At 36.2% G+C, this 18,102-nt stretch overlaps 2 protein-coding genes across 10 annotated transcripts; one reads left to right on the top strand and one right to left on the bottom strand.

Moving 5' to 3' along the window:
• The first annotated feature begins 3,924 nt into the window (after positions 1–3,924).
• On the top strand, positions 3,925–11,204 carry LOC113779769. The gene is made up of 12 exons (XM_027325485.1): positions 3,925–4,052; positions 4,229–4,302; positions 5,151–5,531; positions 6,022–6,087; positions 6,239–6,378; positions 6,926–7,052; positions 7,850–8,001; positions 8,433–8,568; positions 10,146–10,230; positions 10,329–10,600; positions 10,727–10,801; positions 11,083–11,204. The coding sequence occupies exons 1-12, from the start codon at positions 4,007–4,009 to the stop codon at positions 11,164–11,166; spliced, it is 1,638 nt and encodes a 545-aa protein (XP_027181286.1). The 5' UTR covers positions 3,925–4,006; the 3' UTR covers positions 11,167–11,204.
• Positions 11,205–11,413: 209 nt separating this feature from the next.
• On the bottom strand, positions 11,414–15,893 carry LOC113781960. 9 transcript variants are annotated; one of them, XM_027327904.1, is made up of 7 exons: positions 15,772–15,893; positions 14,233–14,404; positions 13,830–13,900; positions 13,122–13,253; positions 12,880–13,018; positions 12,728–12,789; positions 11,414–11,704 (listed from the first exon to the last, which is right to left on the bottom strand). In XM_027327904.1, the coding sequence occupies exons 4-7, from the start codon at positions 13,245–13,247 to the stop codon at positions 11,603–11,605; spliced, it is 429 nt and encodes a 142-aa protein (XP_027183705.1). In that variant the 5' UTR covers positions 13,248–13,253; positions 13,830–13,900; positions 14,233–14,404; positions 15,772–15,893; the 3' UTR covers positions 11,414–11,602. The 9 variants fall into 9 exon arrangements, with proteins under 9 accessions (XP_027183705.1, XP_027183669.1, XP_027183652.1 ...); XM_027327868.1 differs by having other exon boundaries at positions 13,122–13,312; positions 15,772–15,892; XM_027327851.1 differs by lacking the exon at positions 13,830–13,900 and having other exon boundaries at positions 13,122–13,312; positions 15,772–15,892.
• Between the last annotated feature and the right edge of the window lie 2,209 nt (positions 15,894–18,102).

The following is an 18,102-nucleotide window of genomic DNA, read 5'->3' as shown; positions in this document are numbered from 1 at the left end:
TCCAAATTATGACGGGCTTCTCCATTTTTTCTTTTTCTTTTTTTCTTAGGTGTGTAGTAATTACAAGGTACGGGTTCTGCTTTGTGGCAGGGGAAGACCAGTTTATTGATGTATATCGCTGATTTCTGCTTTCTTTTTTTTTCTTTTTTTTTTTATTTTTGCTGTATGTGCTTTCTTCCGATTCCAGTCCCATACGCATCACATTCTCGTTAATCTGGATTTCTCCTTTGCTGCTGACGCTTTGGGTCCTTCAATTTTTTCCAATTATACTTTAGTTGTATCGAGTTTTATTATTCTGGATTTTTTGCTTTTCCTTTACTTCCTAAGCTAGCAACATTTGTAAGTAATGTTCAATGCTGTGAAATCTATAAGTTATAAATGTCACGAATTTTGCACCCCTTTTCTATGTGCTAATAATAGTTTTAATTTAGCTCTTTGACAAAGGCATCATGTGTTGAATTGTTGCAGGTGGTTTTTTTTTTTTTTTTTTTTATATTGAAGTTGCAATTAACATTGCTGTTATATCATTGGTTTCTTCTATGAACTACGTGTTCTTTTATCTCTGAGTTGTAACTTACTTGTCTGTTTTGCTCCGTCTGTCGTTTTAAATACAGAATTCCTAGCTGTATATTGCTTTCTTTCTGCTACTTGTTCCCCGTGAATTTTCTGCTTACCGTCTATTTGTTCAAGTACTTACCATCTGTTTGTCAAATGCTTAATTGTGAAAACTTTGCTCTTTGACCATGTCACTTTCTTACCAAGTTCTTGCAGACTTCCTAGCTTCTATTCGATGGTTCAAGTCCTATATTTTCATTTGATTACATCTTTTTTTTTTTCCTTAAGAATTGTATTGTTGATTTGTCTTCTGTGTGTCTTTTCCAATTCGTTTGTGTTGCTTACTGAAGCAACTAATAAAAGGTCACTATCCTTTTAAAAGGTACAAAATTGAGTTTGCTTCGGCATGCTTGTATCTTCAAGATGCCCCTTGAGTACAGCTAATCTGCATATCTCTACCTCTTCATAAAATCACCTAAGGGAGGACAGTTAACTGAATGTCGGACATGAGGGAACAAATTCTCACTAATGAACCCTGCAGAACCTATGGTATGTTTCTGCATTTTCTGTTGCGTAATGACTTAATTGTTCATTCTAGATTTGCAGAGAGCGACAACCAATTTAGTTGCCTAGCTATGCTGTATGTCTATTCTACTTCGACAATCTTTGTTGGGTTTGAAAGGGAAATGCACTCACTCTTCGTATGTGGAGCCTTGCTTTGCGTACATACCTTAGGCTGAAAAAAATGTTCTGCTGGTGTATGGCTCTATTTGTCTCATTTTCTATTATGCCTAATGTGTGGCAAGAATGGAATAATGAAATTGCATGTACTCCTCAAACATTAACCTGATTTCTGACTTTTTAAGTGCATAAGATGAGCTTCCATGCAGCATTTACATGTTATTAATAAGGAATTAATTCTTTTTCGATTTATCATTCTTATGACCTTAGGTTTGATATCATTCTATTTTAAAAGGGTTGCCAAAAAAAGGTTGCAAATATGCATCTTTTCCATTTTCTTTTGACAAAATGCTTCAGTGGCCCTCAAACTATTATAAATTTTAACTTTTGACCTTTCAACTATTAAATGGACAATTTTAGCCCTCCAACTAATTAAAACGTATGCTCATAACCCTTTCGTCAACTTGAGTCGTTATATCTAACGAAAACATTACAAAAAAAAAAGTGTCAAGAACCATTTCCACTATTCTATTGAACATAATAACTCAAATTGACGAAAGGGTTATGAGTATGTGTTTTAATTCATTTGAGGGCTAACAGCGTCTATTAATAATTGGAGGGCTAAGAGTTGAATTTTATAATAGTTTGAGAGGTATTGACACATTTTGCTCTTTTCTTTTCCTTCCGGATTCTGAAGTGGCAAGTCTGGTGATGTCTTTGCCTCCCTGGACTTGATTGCTGCGGAACAATAGTTGTTGCGGAAAAAGATCCCCATATTAGCGAGATACGGATGGAGCAGAAGCTTATGAAGAAAAGACAAGTTGAAGGGAACAAGAAGAGATTGCCAACAGAATATACACATCGGGCTGCCGCCAACTTTTGTCAGTGAATTTTCTTTGCTTCTCAGATCTTAAATTATTTGCAGGCTAACTTTATACGTAACTTCTATAACAACAATCGTGCTCAAACAGCCTCAAATAATGGTCATATATACATGCAGACACTCTATCATTCATGTTTCAGATTAATGAAACAAACAATTAAATGCAGACAACTTGACGATAACTCCTAAGATGGAGATATTTAGAACTCTTCATCGATTGAAGCAAATGGTAACGAGTTTTACGTGGATTTTCTTCAAACAATGTTTGACAAATTGATTTGTATTATTCATTGAGCTCAAATAAAATCTTTGCAGTTTGATTAAACATCTAGAGCCTTTATTGTCACGGGGTGAGTCCATAGTCTTGTAATATCAGGACTGTAGGTGTGCAGCTCTGGCTCTGCTCGTGTTCAATACCAGAACGAAAACGGAACGCAGAAACAGACCCAAAATACTTTACCAATATGGGAAAGAATGAGCATGAGAATTGAGAAATGGCCTTCGCGGATAGGTTTCTGAAAAACCTCTCAATTTCTTCCTCCTCCACAAAAGAGAAACCAAGCATGGAGCAATATGTAGATGATGAAACCAATAGAAATATATCAATATCTCCCTCAAAAGCGTATTTCCACTTGCTAAAAGCATTTCATCTTTACATAAAAAAGAAACCCAATAGAAATATATCAATATCTTCCTCAAGGATATGAAGAAGCATTTGCTTGAGAGCCGAGGTCTTGAACCCAGTTCAAACTTTCCAGTAGACACTGGATTTGGTGTAGGACTAGAAGCAGGAGCAAGTGTAAATGGTGACAATAAATGAAAAAAAAAAAAAAATAGCAGACATTGGACCTGCAATAAATGACAGCATATATTGTGACCTAAAGTAAGAAGCAACTAACTTATATGTTCATGGCCTGGTTACGGGGTAAAAGGGTAAAAACACATGAATGACCGTAAAAAGTGTGCCACCTGGATTGGGTGTTGAAAATAGATTGAGTTAGATACTTCATTTTATTTTTGTTTTGGATAAATTTGGCATTAGTTCACAAGCTCCTTTTGCTAATTCGTTTATTTCTTTCCTAATATTTTTATTGCCTCGATCTTATGATATGCTGGTGATGAAAAAAGCGATCGTAAATTCTTTTTTTTTTTTTGTACAGTAGCAAAATCATATTGTCCCAACAAGGTAAAATCTACGCTGCCCCCCACGGGCAGCTCAGCTGGCTTGTGTAACCTCATTAGGTGAGACAGGTCTGGGGTTCGACCCCAAGGTTGAGTGTCCGGGGTGATACTCTCGGAGATCGGTGGGGCCCGCTCTCCCCGGGCGATGGGAATAGTGGCACAGACGGTATTACCAGTCCGGAGTGACCGATACCCAGCGACAAAAAAAAAAAAAAAAAAAAGGTAAAATCTACGCTGACTTGGTCTTGGATGTAGTAAATTTTGCCAAAGTAATTAGTAGCTACAAGGAGAGATTTTAACTATTAATCTGCAAAATTAGAAGAGACTTATCAATGAAACATGAAACCTACCATTGATCTTCAAATATCTCATGTCTAACTGAAGGAGAGATAGCCAGATAGCAGAATAAGTTCAGGCCCGACCCATCCATCCGTTTCTGGCCCATATAGCCACCAGTACCTAAACCATGGAACGGTACGGCAGGCCCAACAACAGTTATGGCCACTATATCTGAGACAGAAATTAATGGCGTGAGATTGACCAGCGGTGAAGACCCACGCCTTCAGTGTTCTTCAATTTTCTCTTACCTATTTTCTTCTTTATGGAGGAAGAATTGGAAAATAAAATGTACTAGTCTTTCAGTAAAAATTTATAGTCTAAAAAAGATTTCATAATTTCGCTCCCCCAACGTTAGCTCCGAAGTCCATGGCGCGAAGTTCCATCAGTTCAGCTGATGAAGAAGGTTATTCGGGTTAGTACAGTTTTGGTAAATTTTCAAGCTTTTATCAATAAATAATAGTCAATAAATCTCTTCTTTTTGCCTCCAATACCGTGCTTTTTACCTCTAATACTTTGTGTTTCGTGCTGAAGTTTATTGGCTGCTCAGCCCACCATACAAATACTAATACTCTTGTAAGTTGTTGGCAGGGCCACCCTCTGAAGAAAATGAGGATTTCCAGCCTCAAGCTTCCCATCACCACCCTTATGCGCCATCCCACGAGGTACTATAAGTAAAACCCATGTCAAATACTTTTCTTGTTTGTTGCTAATTAAGCCATCTTATGCCCTTTATGTCCATATTTTGTTCTAAGGGTGTGAATTTGTCGTTGGATTATGTTGTGAAAAAGGTGGAGGTGTGGCTGCAAAAGGGTGAAAATAAAAAGTGAAAAACCAAGATTTGATTGCAAGAATCTCTTTTGCATTTGTTTGAAGTAATGGTTAATGGATAGACACTTGCTTTCTAATGGTAAAAAGTGGGGATTTTGTTGTTTTTCATTTAGTGATCGAAGTAGTGATTTCGTGGTGATCTCTGTTCATATTAGCTTTGAGACTTAACTTGGGTCCAATGCACGAGAACAGAAGCCTGTAGCCAAATTTGATCTTGTTAGATATTGAAATAATGGTCTTGGAGTGTTCATAGTAACTATAAGATAAAAAATGGGGGAGCTGTGGCGTACATGTGCTCGATATCCCCAGTGATCAGGTAAAATAACGGTATTAAGTCATTTTACTAGCCATTGGATAAGGAATCTCTTATGCCATCATAAATTTTGAATCCCAAAATTACTTTATAGTTTTTGGTTTACTAATTCCCCAACTCTTTCGTTCTTTCCCTTTTTGTTGCCATCATATTCTGATTATGGAAGTAGATCGGGCATTCTATATTATATTGGGGGCACCATTTTTCCAGCTTGTGGCACCAACTTTACTGTAGTAAATTTTGCTGTGGTAGAGAGCTGCCATATATCTTCAGAATGTTGTTATTTTCTGTAAAGATAATATCTTCTTTTGTTCATTTTTTCCAATTTTATTTGAGGGCTAACTGAGAGTTCTCTGTTCTATAATGCAGGTATTTGACATTTCAACGACTGTAGATCCTAGTTATCTAATATCCTTGATAAGAAAACTCCTGCCACCAGAATACAGCAACCAGTCTCTAGATAGTGAAGTTCATGTTTCCCCTAGCAAAGGGCCTAGAACTGAAAATGGTGAAAGAACAATGGTGTCTCCATTTAATGGTGGAGAAGTTCAACCATGTGCTGGCAGTGAAAATGCAGTTAGGAACATTTGTGAAAATTTTAGTGAAGCACATAATCCACCAGGATTTACGGAAGATGCGATGGAAGATCAACAGAAGCATTGGTCTGCTGCAGGGGAAGAAGCTGCTTGGGAAGAGCATGGATGCACTTTATGGGATCTTGCGGCTAATGAGACTCATGCTGAACTAATGGTACTAGGTTTCTCCTTTTCAGTATTGATTTACTCCACAATTAGAAAGTAACAGTTCTTAAGCTCTACCTTTGGCAAGTGTTTCTGAATCTTCTTCCAGTTACTGGTCAACTAAAGACAAAGAAAGGTTACCATCTTAGGTTTGTGGGAAAGTGAAATGGATAATGCTTCTAGCTCTCCGAAAATCAAATGTAATATGAGAGAGACTGCTTCCCCTGCTGAGAGAGTCAATCTTTTAAGGAAAAATCTTCTGGCTTTCATGCTTTTTTTGATTGTGCATCAACAATAGACAATGGTTGCATTCTTTCCCTGCCTCCAGCTCATCTCCAACACTAGCTGCTCCATTCTCTCTCTATCTCCCCCTTTCTCTGAAGATGAAATTTGTATGAGATTTGCATTATACCATCTTTTTATTTTACATGCATCTTGAGGGTCATGGCTGGAAAAGTTGCGTTCATGGGCTGAGTTGCATCTACTGCGATTCCAAACAGGTTCAAAATCTCATTCTTGAAGTGCTTCTGGCTAACCTAATGGTTTCTCAATCTGCTCGAATCACTGTAAGGTTCCCACTCAATTTTAGGTGCTTCATGTTAACAGCATGTCAGTTGTATTACTTCTCTGTCTTGTGCTAAATCAATTTTCTGCTTAACGATGATAAGGAGATACTGCAAAGTCATAGAAGCTAGTTTGAAACTTCTATATTTTCAGGAGATAAGCCTCGGAATAATTGGAAATCTGGCTTGCCATGAAGTTTCACGGAAACACATAGCCTCGACAAATGGGTTGATAAAGACAATTGTGGATCAGTTGTTTCTGGATGATGCTCAATGCCTCTGTGAAGCACTCCGGTAGTATTATTTCGAAATTATGCAGCATTTTTACCCCAAAACTAGTTGTCTAATTTTGAGACATGTTTTCCAGTGTTGTATTACTCCATTTTAATTTATATTATTGCAATTTGTAGACTCTGAAGAGAGGCCAACCCCAAATAGCAAGCGTCTGTCATAATGTTTCTAGACTGAATTGAGTACTCTGGTTTACCCATATAAGGGACGGGAGACCTCTTTAGTGCCTCCAATGGGGGAAAGGAGCGCCGGGAGGGGGGGCAGGGGGTGTTCAACTGTGCTCTTGTCTCTTTTTATTGTTAGGTAGTTGCTACCTGCACTAACTATTTTCCCTAGGTTACATATAGGCATTTATGTCTCTGTATTTGAGATTTTTTAGCTTCTTCCTCTCTGATTTGTAGGACATTCTATGTATTTGGACTGTTCTTGATCTTTTTGCGTTTTCTGTGTCCTGAATGTTTTACATATGAGGTAGTCTTTCATGATAGTACTTGTTCTGCATATTTTGAGATTTACATTCGGTGCATTGAGCTTTTCTTATGTCATGCAGGGTAATAACGTTATGTTTTCAAAGTGGTGAAGGTGTTGTTTGGACAGAAGCATTAACACCTGAGCATATTCTATCCCGTATTTTGTGGATTGCTGAGAACACCTTGAATCTGCCGCTCATAGAAAAGGTAATGAGCTTTTATCTGATCTCACTTTGTTCTGGAAGCTGAGCCATTGGTTAATGAGGTCAAGCTTGTTGGATTCATTTTGAAGTATTTTTTTATATTCTTTTACACAATAGCACCAGTTTTTATGTCTGTTGGCTTTATTTTTTTCAAAACTATGTATGTGTGCAGTTCAAATTTCCCCCCGATTCATTGATTGATGCTTTTCCTAATCATACTTAATTTGCATCCATTTAATTTTCGTTGCCGGAGTTCGGGAAATGCATGTTTAACAAACTATACGCGAAGTAATGGAGTTTGGCACATACTAGTTGAAAGTGAGCAAAACATTTGCTTAAGCAAGGAGCTGTAATACAGGCTTGTGCTTCAAGCTTTTCCATGATCTCATATGCTTTACTTTCTGTGCTGCTTTGGGATGCACTCCCATGATGCTCGAAACACATTCTTATTTTACTTGGCCATAATAAAAAGAAAATTTTGCACTATCTTACAATTCAAGATACAGGACTTCAATCCTAAAGAATGATTCACTCATGCTTCTTGTTGTTTGGGAATTAGCAATTTTAGATTGCTTGAAGATTTGCTTTTGTATTGAATTATGTCTGTCATTTAGTCAATTTAATAGATAGGGAGTTTTCAGTCTTGGACAGTAAGAGCATTCTTGGATGCTCATTTCGAGTTAGTTGAGAAATGTAATTCTTTGTTTACCTTGTGAAGTTTCTTAATCTTTAGACTATTCTAAACTGTGAACATCATATCCACAGTTTTCTCATGTTCTGTCAAATTCTTGTCTTAAACAGAGTGTTGGTTTACTTTCAGCAATATTACGAAGCGAACAGGAGATAGCTAGGGTTCTTCTACCGCCTTTGATGAAGTTGGGTCTTCCAAATCTTCTGATTAACCTTTTTGCTTTTGAAATGAGCAAGCTGACAGAAGAGCGAATGCCTGAAAGGTACTTCTCTTCTCTTCTATTAACGGAACTGTGGTTCCAGGTTTAGATGTTTAGAAGTATTGTATCACTCTTGTAAACTTCAAGATGACTCTATCTTCTTTGAACCTTCTCAGACTGATATTTTTCGGACCTCTTTAATGTAATTACTGATCCAGCATGAGTGGTTTCTGAATCTATGTTCTGTTTTACTATGCTTTTTGTAGCAGAGGGGACAAAAACAAAAACTGTGCTTTCTCCTGTGTCTGTGCTTGAATCTTTTTTTTCTGTTGCTGAAAATGTGTGATAAACTTCCAAGTATTTCAGAAGCATCTTTTTCTTGTGATGTCCCATGCTAGTGTACTTCATTACTGTAGCTTTTGTTGATTCTTGACTGAAGTGCTATCAAGCAGTGGGAATCTTTCTTACTAATTAATTAAAATATGGTGCATCAGGTACCCCGTTCTGGACATAATTCTCCAGGCACTTGAAGCTCTTTCTGCTGCTGATGATTTTTCATCATACATATGTTCCAATAGGGAACTCTTCAAGCTACTCAATGACCTGATCAAGCTTCCTGATAAAACCGAGGTGCATAGCTGCTTTCAGAACCCCCCCCCCCCCCCCCCGCCCAACAACCCCCCATGTGCAGCAAATTTGATTACTCTGTGGGTAGAAAAGTACAAAGGTTTAACAATTGCGTCTTAGTTGCTGATGAAATTCCCTCATCTATCCCCCTAAAAGGACTACTTCAGGATGAATCACCTTCCACAAGTGATTTGGACCTTTCCTAAATTGGTCATAGATGTGATGTTAAGAATAAACTCTTCAAGCTGCTTCAAGACAAAATACTTATGCAAATTGCAAAGAAGAATTTTAACTTTCAATAAATACAACTACACTCATGTGCCACAGGTGGTCGAAGCCACCTAATCATAAGTCAATATTCAGTGTTAGACTTTGAAGAAAGTCACTGCAACTCCTGTTCCTCTTGGCATGCTGATGGTTACATCGTCTCATACTAAAAGATACCCTCAACTATCACATCCTAGAGCCCCTGCCCTGTGGTCCTGGCTTTACCAATGTGCATCATATTGATATTCAGTATCAGAGCTCTAAGTTTGTTTTCTAAAATTGCCAAATACCTTTCTCTTGCAACCTTACCAGGTTTAGATTCCCAATAACTTACATCGTCACTTGGTTTGCCATGGGTGCTGCACTTCCAGTTGAACCTGACCATTCTGTGTTCTGCTGCTGCAACTCTTAATTCCCCTTTCTGATCTAAGGTTGCAACAGCAAGAAAGGAGGCCCTATATTTCTTGAAGATCTTCCACCAAAATTCACTTTCTAACTTATCTTCCTGGTTGAGGGAAACAATCTGTACTTATATTAGAAACAAGAGGCTTTGTACGGGGACCCCTTTAAAGCAAAACTTTCTGGAAACTTCCTTGGTCATATACATATTGCGAGTTACATATAGAATGCATCTTGTTAAGTGAGGAAATTGCAGAATCATGTCGAGCAATGATCTGATGAAGGCCAAGCAATAGCTGGGCTCATTCTGGAATTTTCATGGCTACTAGGATTAAATGTGAGAAACTTTCTAATCATTTGTCCCTGGGTGTGTTAGTTCTGCTAAGGTGCCTCCAACTGTTGTTGAAAAAACTTGCAGCTTTATGCATAGAAAATTTTGCAACTGAGCTAGTTGATAATTTTTAATTTTTTCAATTAATTTGGGGGTCCTTATGTAAATTTAATTATTTTTTTGAAATAATAAACAGCTAATAACAGTCAGGATAGGTCATTGAGCATGGGCATCACCATGCGGTGGTAATGGCCTTGTAAAGTACTTTAGTTTCAACTAATTGTATTCCTTTCGTGTCCAGGTGCAATATCCTATAATGTACAAATAACTTTATTATTAGGTTAACAGTATTTCCTTCGTGTGTTTTAAGTGTTATTAAACCACAACGATGGACCATTAATCTGTTAAGAGTTACTATTATCAAAGTTTAGATGCAGAATAATCAATAAATTTAGTCCAGGAGGTTCAATTGCACATGCCTAGTAGGAAATTGGTGCTGAACAGGGAAAATGTGAATCAGCTTATCAGGTTATTTTAAGGGAGCTGTAGTGGGCATAAATGATGTGGCTGTTCTTTCCTGCAGGTTGCCAGTTCTTGCGTAACTGCAGCAGTTTTGGTTGCAAATATCCTGCCTGAAGTAGAACATCTTGCTAGTGAAATATCACAAGGTTAAACTTTTCAGGGTCTTTGAAGGGCCTTCTTGCAATCTTTGTGTCAAGCATGAGAAACTTATGCATAATTAGCAATGACATTTTGGTTCTGCCAGATTTTTGTTTTTCACAGGGCATATTCGATATAATCCCTTTTGCTTATGATGACATAGAAGCAAAAGGTGCACTTTGGAGCATTCTTGAAAGACTATTGATTTGTATAGAAGTTAGTGAGTGTAACCCGTCAAGTATGCATCAGTATATCTCGATACTTGTGAGCAAATCGGATGTGATTGAAGAGGAATTCGTAGACCTTCAATTAGCTGATGCAAGTGAGGAAGGCAAGAGCTTTACTGATGGCACATATCGAAGAACTAGAACCAGAACTGTATCCTTTCTTTCAATATTATTACACTTTGTCCATCAAGTTTGTTCTCAATTCTGCCTCGTAATTTCTACTTTTTTGTCTGCCAACCATATGTCTTACTATGGTTCTCCTTCACCTCCTCAATAGCTCAGAAGAATTTTTGATATTCTGAAGCAATGGGAATTCTTGAAAGCTCAACTCAAGGATGCTCCTTTATCAGAGGTAAACGTTGTGAATGAAGGAGATGTCAATAAATTGCTGAAGTATTGTCGTAAATGTTTAGATTTTATCTGATGTTCCTTTCAAATAGAGCCGTGTTTACGGATTATTGTTAGCATTACTTCCTCTTTCCTGTACATGGTATGTAATTGAAACACTTTTTTGGTTGCTAAAACATGATATTGGATCAGAGCATCATTTTTGAGGTAGAAAAGAACAGGATTTGAACTTCACATTGAACAACTACGATTGACACTTTTACCTTTTCTAACACCCTTAAACAGATGTATAAATATCTGACTTTTGCATCTCTTGGGGGTAAAAGAGAAGGAATCGACATAAAGAAAGGGACCAGGAATGCTATTTAACCAGAGAACTACTTTTAACGATAAGTTGAAGGTAGATGATATAGCCTACCACTGGCTTGTTCTTGGTTGTTTATTTTAACTGATTGTAAATTCTGATTTTGAATAATCAGTTTTTGTCATGTTTTTGGTTGGTTTTGTATTCTAATTATAGATTTTTAGTAACTAAAAGAAAAAAGCTAAAATCTATAATCAACTAAAGAGTAGTTTTTGCTGATTCTGATTATTATCCATAACCAGTATCTATAATTAAATTTTACTTAACAACCACTCTTAATATTCCAAAAAAAGAAAAAAGAAAAACAAAGAACAAAAGCTCACTATTAAAGCCAAAGAACAATATCAATAATCATATCCCCCTGAGACAAGGAAAAAAAGCAACGGGTATCGCTTAACAAACATGAATATGTCAATCTGACTAATTTCCCTCTGTTACTCTTCAAATAGAGGGCTGGTAGAAAAGTTTGAAGGCCTCCATGACTTCAAGATACCACATTGCCTCTCGATCAGGAAATGCAGAAAGATCAACAATCTTGTGAACCTGAAATTGTAGAGAATCATAGTTCTAATTTATATAACATGAAAGATTTCCTACTTGAAAGAACCATTAGACCAAGAACTGGAAACATATATGGAAAGTTTATTTGCATTCATTGGAAAACTCCATGGAATTTGTAGGCTTGTCCAAGAGGACTCCAGTTAGAAAGATTGCTATAAAAATCTTCACGGTTTGTATAGTCACATCATGGACCACAGCCAATTATTCATGAACCATCAAAGCAAGTTATTAAGATACCCAAAACAAATGCTGAATCAACAGATACAGAAGCTGTAACTATATAACAGATATATGCTAAAATATAAATTAAAAACCTGGAAGCCTTGACACGTATAATGCAGACATATATGTGACCTAGAAAAATAGGGGAAAACAAAGCAACTGTTGCTCAAGCCTATATAGACAACCACAAATGAACTCCCAGATTTATAGCATATAAAGATAAAGGAGATCTTTCCACTCTGTTTTCATAGAAAGGTAAGAAATTAGTATTAGAATTTCAGTAATTCAAAATAAGAAAATCAGCACAAAGGAAATTCAATAGAGATGTCTTATATGATTAACTGTGCAAAGACTATTCTATCTTGTAGCAGGCAATTTGCTCAATCAACTCAGACTTCAAAAGCAACTAATGTAACTAAACCATTACAATGCATTGTAAAGCATCTGAAAACAATTCCTTTAGGCCTCTTACCTTACATCAACTCTGGCCCAAAAAAAAAAAATCCAAACATCACCAAAGAGCACTAGACAAACTCAAGGAAAACATCCAAGTACTAAGTAGCCTATTATGGTCCATTAAGTCATTAACAGTTCTGAAAAGTAATGTGCCTCTAATTTAAGTTAAAAACCCTACATAACCAGCAAGTAATTTCCAGACTTGAACAACTAAATTCCACAGGTAAAAATGCGGTCCGTATTTTTTAGCAGCATTCAGCAAAAGCTGCCTAGACATAAAAGTGTACAAAGAAGAACAACAATGTGTAGTCTACATTAGTGACTCACCTTAATCATGGGTACATCACCTGTCTGTATAAAATAACCTCCAACTACCATGACATACATTCCTGGACATTTACACACAAAAGAAGAGAAAGGTGTTACTCCCTTTTGTTCTCAGTTAAAAAAACAACCTAGAACGTGGGTTCAATACTAACCTGTTTCCCAATGGCGGTTACGGAAATCACCCGACAGGATGAGTTCAATGATTCCGGTGCCATCATCAAGGAGGAAGCGGCAGCCAGTTTCACTGGGGGCCGTGGAGGAAGAGGAAGGCACTGCCGAGACTAAAATGCCCTACCATAAGTTTGTAGCATTCAACACTTCTCAGAATTAAAATCATTTTTGACAGGACATATGAGAAGGACGATGTAACTTATGAAGTAAGCTGAATGCTTACCTGGATCCAAGCACGCTGAAACAGAATACCTCCAAGACTGAAGGAGGACTGGGAGTCAGAAATCACTTGCTGGGCCTTCTTTAGATGTATGCATAGCAGCTTGAGTGCTGCCAGATTGTAGTCCATTGCTGTCTGTAAATATTCACAATTCACCCCTCCAGAATTTCACATCTTCATGAACTTCTTGAGTGCTGCTAGTTAATTCAAAAAGAAAAAAACCCTACATAACCAGCAACCAATATCCAGACTTGAATAAACTCTACAAATACTGATGTTATCACTATTATTAGCAGCATTCAGCAAAAGCCGCCTACACATACAGGGTATTAACAAAAACAACAAAATGTCATCTAAATTAATGACTCACCTTAATCATGGGCAGGTCATGTCCCTCTGGGGACTTTGGGTGAAATAGGTTAAGTTAATAAAGTCGGTTTCCTGTTTCCATGGACAATAAAGTTTCTAAATGGTGTTGGTGGCCAAGCCAATTTCACTATCTTAAAGTGTTTAAAGGAAAAATATTCCATTGGTCACTTCCAATATGGACAATAACTGCCTGACGAAGTGCTTCAAGTACATTGGGCATAATAGTATCTTATGCAGTTAAAGAACATGTAGGCTTAGAGCAAGTGTAATATTACGCAAAGCAAAATTTATATTACTGTAGCTTTACAAAAATGAAATAATCCAAATTGAAATTTACTTTACCAAGAAAGAAAGATTCAATGATGTGTAAGCTCTTTACTGGAATGGGTAATGCAGCTAGAAACTCAACCTACCTGCACAAAGCAGCATGGTGACTATAGGTAGTGAACCTTTCTGAATGCCTTTGTTTTTTTGGGCTCACCTTCTGAATGCTTAGGTGTTAATCATTTTATTTGATCATCAAACTTTTCCTTTTTTTTTACTAACGTCGAGTCATGCACGTGATAGATTTGTTTTATCCTAGCTTTTTTATTCACATTATTTTCTTAATAGAATAATGTTGTGCTATCTTAATTCCTGGAGGGCATGCTGAATGTGGAACTGATCTTTTCTCAAAAACAGAGTGAAAAAAGCAGATGTACTCTCTCTCTCTCTCTCCTTCCAAAGTAATGAAAAGAAAGGATACCTGAAATCTCCTTTTGTAAAACAAGAACCAAAAAATTCCAGGAACTGTCGGGCTAAATTTTGGATCTGACCAGAGGACCCAGCAAGTTCATATAAGAGAAAGATCTCTCTGCTAATGTGAAAATGAAGCAGAAAGATTTGGACATCTGATGCAAGTATTACACTATCAGCCTCTGCTACGCCAATTAATTCCGTCAGGTTACACATAAAGGCTAAGAAAGTACATTGTTAAACCAACTCATGCTCACAAATCAAAAGTTGCAAGCAATTCACAGAAGGAAAAGAAAAGGACAAGAAAGTAAAAGAATAACTCATGGAATTTCTGGGGCATAAACTACAGCATCTAATTGATCTCAACAAAGATTTAGTATTGACTAAGACATCTATTCTATCAAGCTAATAAAATGATAATATAAACAAACAGAAAGAATAAACTAAGATATTCATCTTTGCAGAAAGTAAACAAGTGTATTTTACAAATCAAGAAGTGCAAAGATCATAATGAGAAAAGGATGGAATCTAGACTAGGCAAGTTTTACAATACAAAACAAACAGACCACTAACCATTCCTATAGAAACTACATTATCAAAATGAGCTCCATAAGAAATAATGAGATGCATCTAAAAATAGGAACCAAAAGAAAAGGGAGGAAAAAAAAATTTTTTTTTTGCACGACTCTATTGCATAAGGACCCATGGTAGCAAAAGTTCTTGAATGGCACAACACAGCTCTACATGTAACTGGACAAAACTATCTAATCATCCATCAGAGCTTATATGCAATGGATAATATAGCAATGCTAGAATGTATTACTAAGTTGTTAGTATACTAATATAAACCCTAGTGAATTGAATATAGGAAATCTAAGAAGTAAGCAATAAGATAACCCTACTGATCCCCTTATGCAACACTCTCCAATGTGAGAAAAACAGTAGCCCATGGAGTGACAACAACAAGAAACAGAAATGAAAGACAATAAAAATCCAGATCATAGTCTTGAACTAAATTTCAGAGCATAGTCAGCTTCGACACTCAGACATTAAAAGGTTAAGGAAGAACTCAGTCGTTAAAATCTCTCTTCTACAGTATATTTTTTGGCTGGCATCCCTTATATCAGCTCCGGTATTTGACCCACAAAACAGAATTTTACTTTACCATCAAAGCAGCTTATTAGAAAAATACCTCCTTACTTCGCCGAGAATTTTACTTTCCCAATTTTATTTCCGTCCCATCGAATGGAAAATAATCAAATATTGACCTATTATATCCACAAAACCAGTTGGAACCAAAATATAAAACAATATTCAACATTTTGCGGGAAAAAAAAAGTTTCAGTAATCAAATCCAGGTCTAATATCATCTGAAATGCTTGATAGCATGTTCTCCCAGAAACTAATAATCATCAAATTAACTTACTATCCCAGAATCCAAAACCCAGTAACACATATCTACAAATCCACAAAAACAGAAAAGAAGCTAGTTAAAACAATTAAAAAGAAAAATAACAAAATAGACAAGAAATGGGAAAAGTAGTCATACCTGGAGAAAAAGTGGAAAATTGATCCTCAGAAATTTTCTGTTAGCTTCGGAGGTTTCGAAAAGCTTTCAAGGTTTAATCAACATATGAACTTCGAATTTGCAAAATCCCGCTTTCTTTTGAGGCCTGATATCGAATTATGAATGGCCGCTCTGGCTTAAAGGCGTGTTGCAACGGTCACGCGTTTCTTTGTCTCCAATGATGAACACGCCTACTAAGTACTAACATAAAAACAGAGAAAGCATAATTTGGAAGGAAATTTTCATTCTTAGTCCCTTATGTTCAGTATTAGTTCTAATTTAGTCACTTAGGGTCTGTTTGGTTGGAAGTAAAATTATTTCCTTGGAAAAATATTTTCCGTGGAAGTAATTTTTCATGAAAATCATTTTCCTTTCATCATTTTCAGGTGTTTGGTTAGCTTATTGAAAATATTTTATTACTTCATTTTTCTGGTGTTTGTTTAACTTTTGAAATATTTTCACTTTTATCTCTATCTTTACTTTCTACACATTATAACTACATACTTCTTTCCATGTAAAATTTATCTCATTATTTAACTTTAAAAAATCTTGGAGAAATGTATATATGAATAAAAAATATCTTCTTAAGCAATAAACAAATTGCTGGCCATTTAGTGTCAAATATCAATCACATGCAATGCTTATTGTGACATATATCTTGCACTCTCACTGCTGAAAGTTTCTCTAGAAAAGAATGTCCCTATTATACATAATTAATTACTAGCATAGGATGAGCAGGATGAGATTTTTTTTAATTTTGAATATACTAGGGGGAGGGTTGGGTTGGGTGGTACGGGAGAGGGAGTGTAAGGAAGAGATCTTGGGTTCGAGTCCTCCTGTTTACAAAAAAAAAAAAGAACATATTACAAGATATTTTCAGTAAGTTTGGAACATACTACTGGCGGGATGCATGCATTTCGGAAAACAACTTCAGTAAGTTTGGAAGGGAAGTTGTTTTCCATAAGATGAGTGAAAATATTTTACATAGGAAAATGTTTTCAGTAACTTTTGTGCAACCAAACACGGAAAATTAGGAAAATATTTTTCTGGAAAACATTTTCACCCGAAACAAACGGACCCTTAAGTAGGAGTAATGATATCTTTGGTTTGCGCGGTTTACATTTCATTGTTCTTTCGTCTTTCATGTTTCATGGTTGACACATTTGGACTTCTATAATTTTTGAAAGATCATCATTTAACACACCAAATGATGTACTTATGAGCAAGAGGGACCAAATGTGTTAAAGTTTAAATTATAAGGACAAAATGCACAATTTTGTGTTGAAAATAACATGATTTCTGTATAATTTTAAGGACAAAATGATAGTAACAAACACACAATTGGGTGTTAAAGTAGGGTCTAGAATTTATGAAGATTGGTTGTGTTATTACTTGATACCATTCCACCAAAGAGTTCTAGATGAATTCCTAATGTTTTTTAAGATTATGCTGAATCGTGTAAGAAAGTTAATTACAAGTGTGATGTGCTTCAATAATTAATCATATTTTCTTAATTTCTTTTAGATGATAGAATCATTACTTTAAAAGAAAAAAAGAAGAAGAAGAAATCATGAGGCAAAGTTTATTTGTAAGGCAGCTTTCTAAGCCAATGAAGTAAATTGACCGCAAAGCTAATATCACTTCTTGATCCAGTGCTTAATTTTTGTGCTATTCGCAAAAGCATCGTTACATATATATATATACACACACACACACTTTGTCCTCTTTGAATATTCATCCATTGCCCGTGGGAAAGATTGAGAACGTAATCATCCAGCCTTACGTTGATCTGTTATCAAATCTATGAAATATAGATAGTTGATGGAGATGAGGGAAAATAAGAATACTGAAGAGAGGATGTTTAGGGGCGAACTGGTTTTTCAACATTCAAGAACTGAGAAAAACAATTCAGTGCCACTGTTTTGACTCAAAAGTCTAAAACATACATGATACGCAGTGAGTATAGCTGTGGAAAAGGTAGGAAAAGTCTTGATGGTATCAGCTGCACAAAGCAACGGTGAGAGAGAAGAATCAAAAGGAAAAAGACCATATTGGAATAATTAGAAAAGTTGAGATGAACCAATACAGTAATGAGGATGCTACTATAGTTTTTGTGAAGGATCAAACAAGTAGTTCATTACTTAAACACAACATGTACATTACACTGTTGTAGGTGTTTTTAAGTCTGATATATCATTAAGCAAACTAGGCAAAAGATAAGTAGGTGGGCATACCAAAGAGACACAAACTTCATCAAAGGATCTTGCTGTCACAAAACACCAGCTACCCAATTTACATTCTCTATGCTTAAAT

This window comes from Coffea eugenioides, chromosome 1 (assembly GCF_003713205.1).
Source record: "Coffea eugenioides isolate CCC68of chromosome 1, Ceug_1.0, whole genome shotgun sequence".
Lineage (NCBI taxonomy): Eukaryota > Viridiplantae > Streptophyta > Magnoliopsida > Gentianales > Rubiaceae > Coffea > Coffea eugenioides.
Note: the sequence above shows the minus strand (reverse complement) of the source record. Positions and strands in the feature narration are given on the sequence as shown.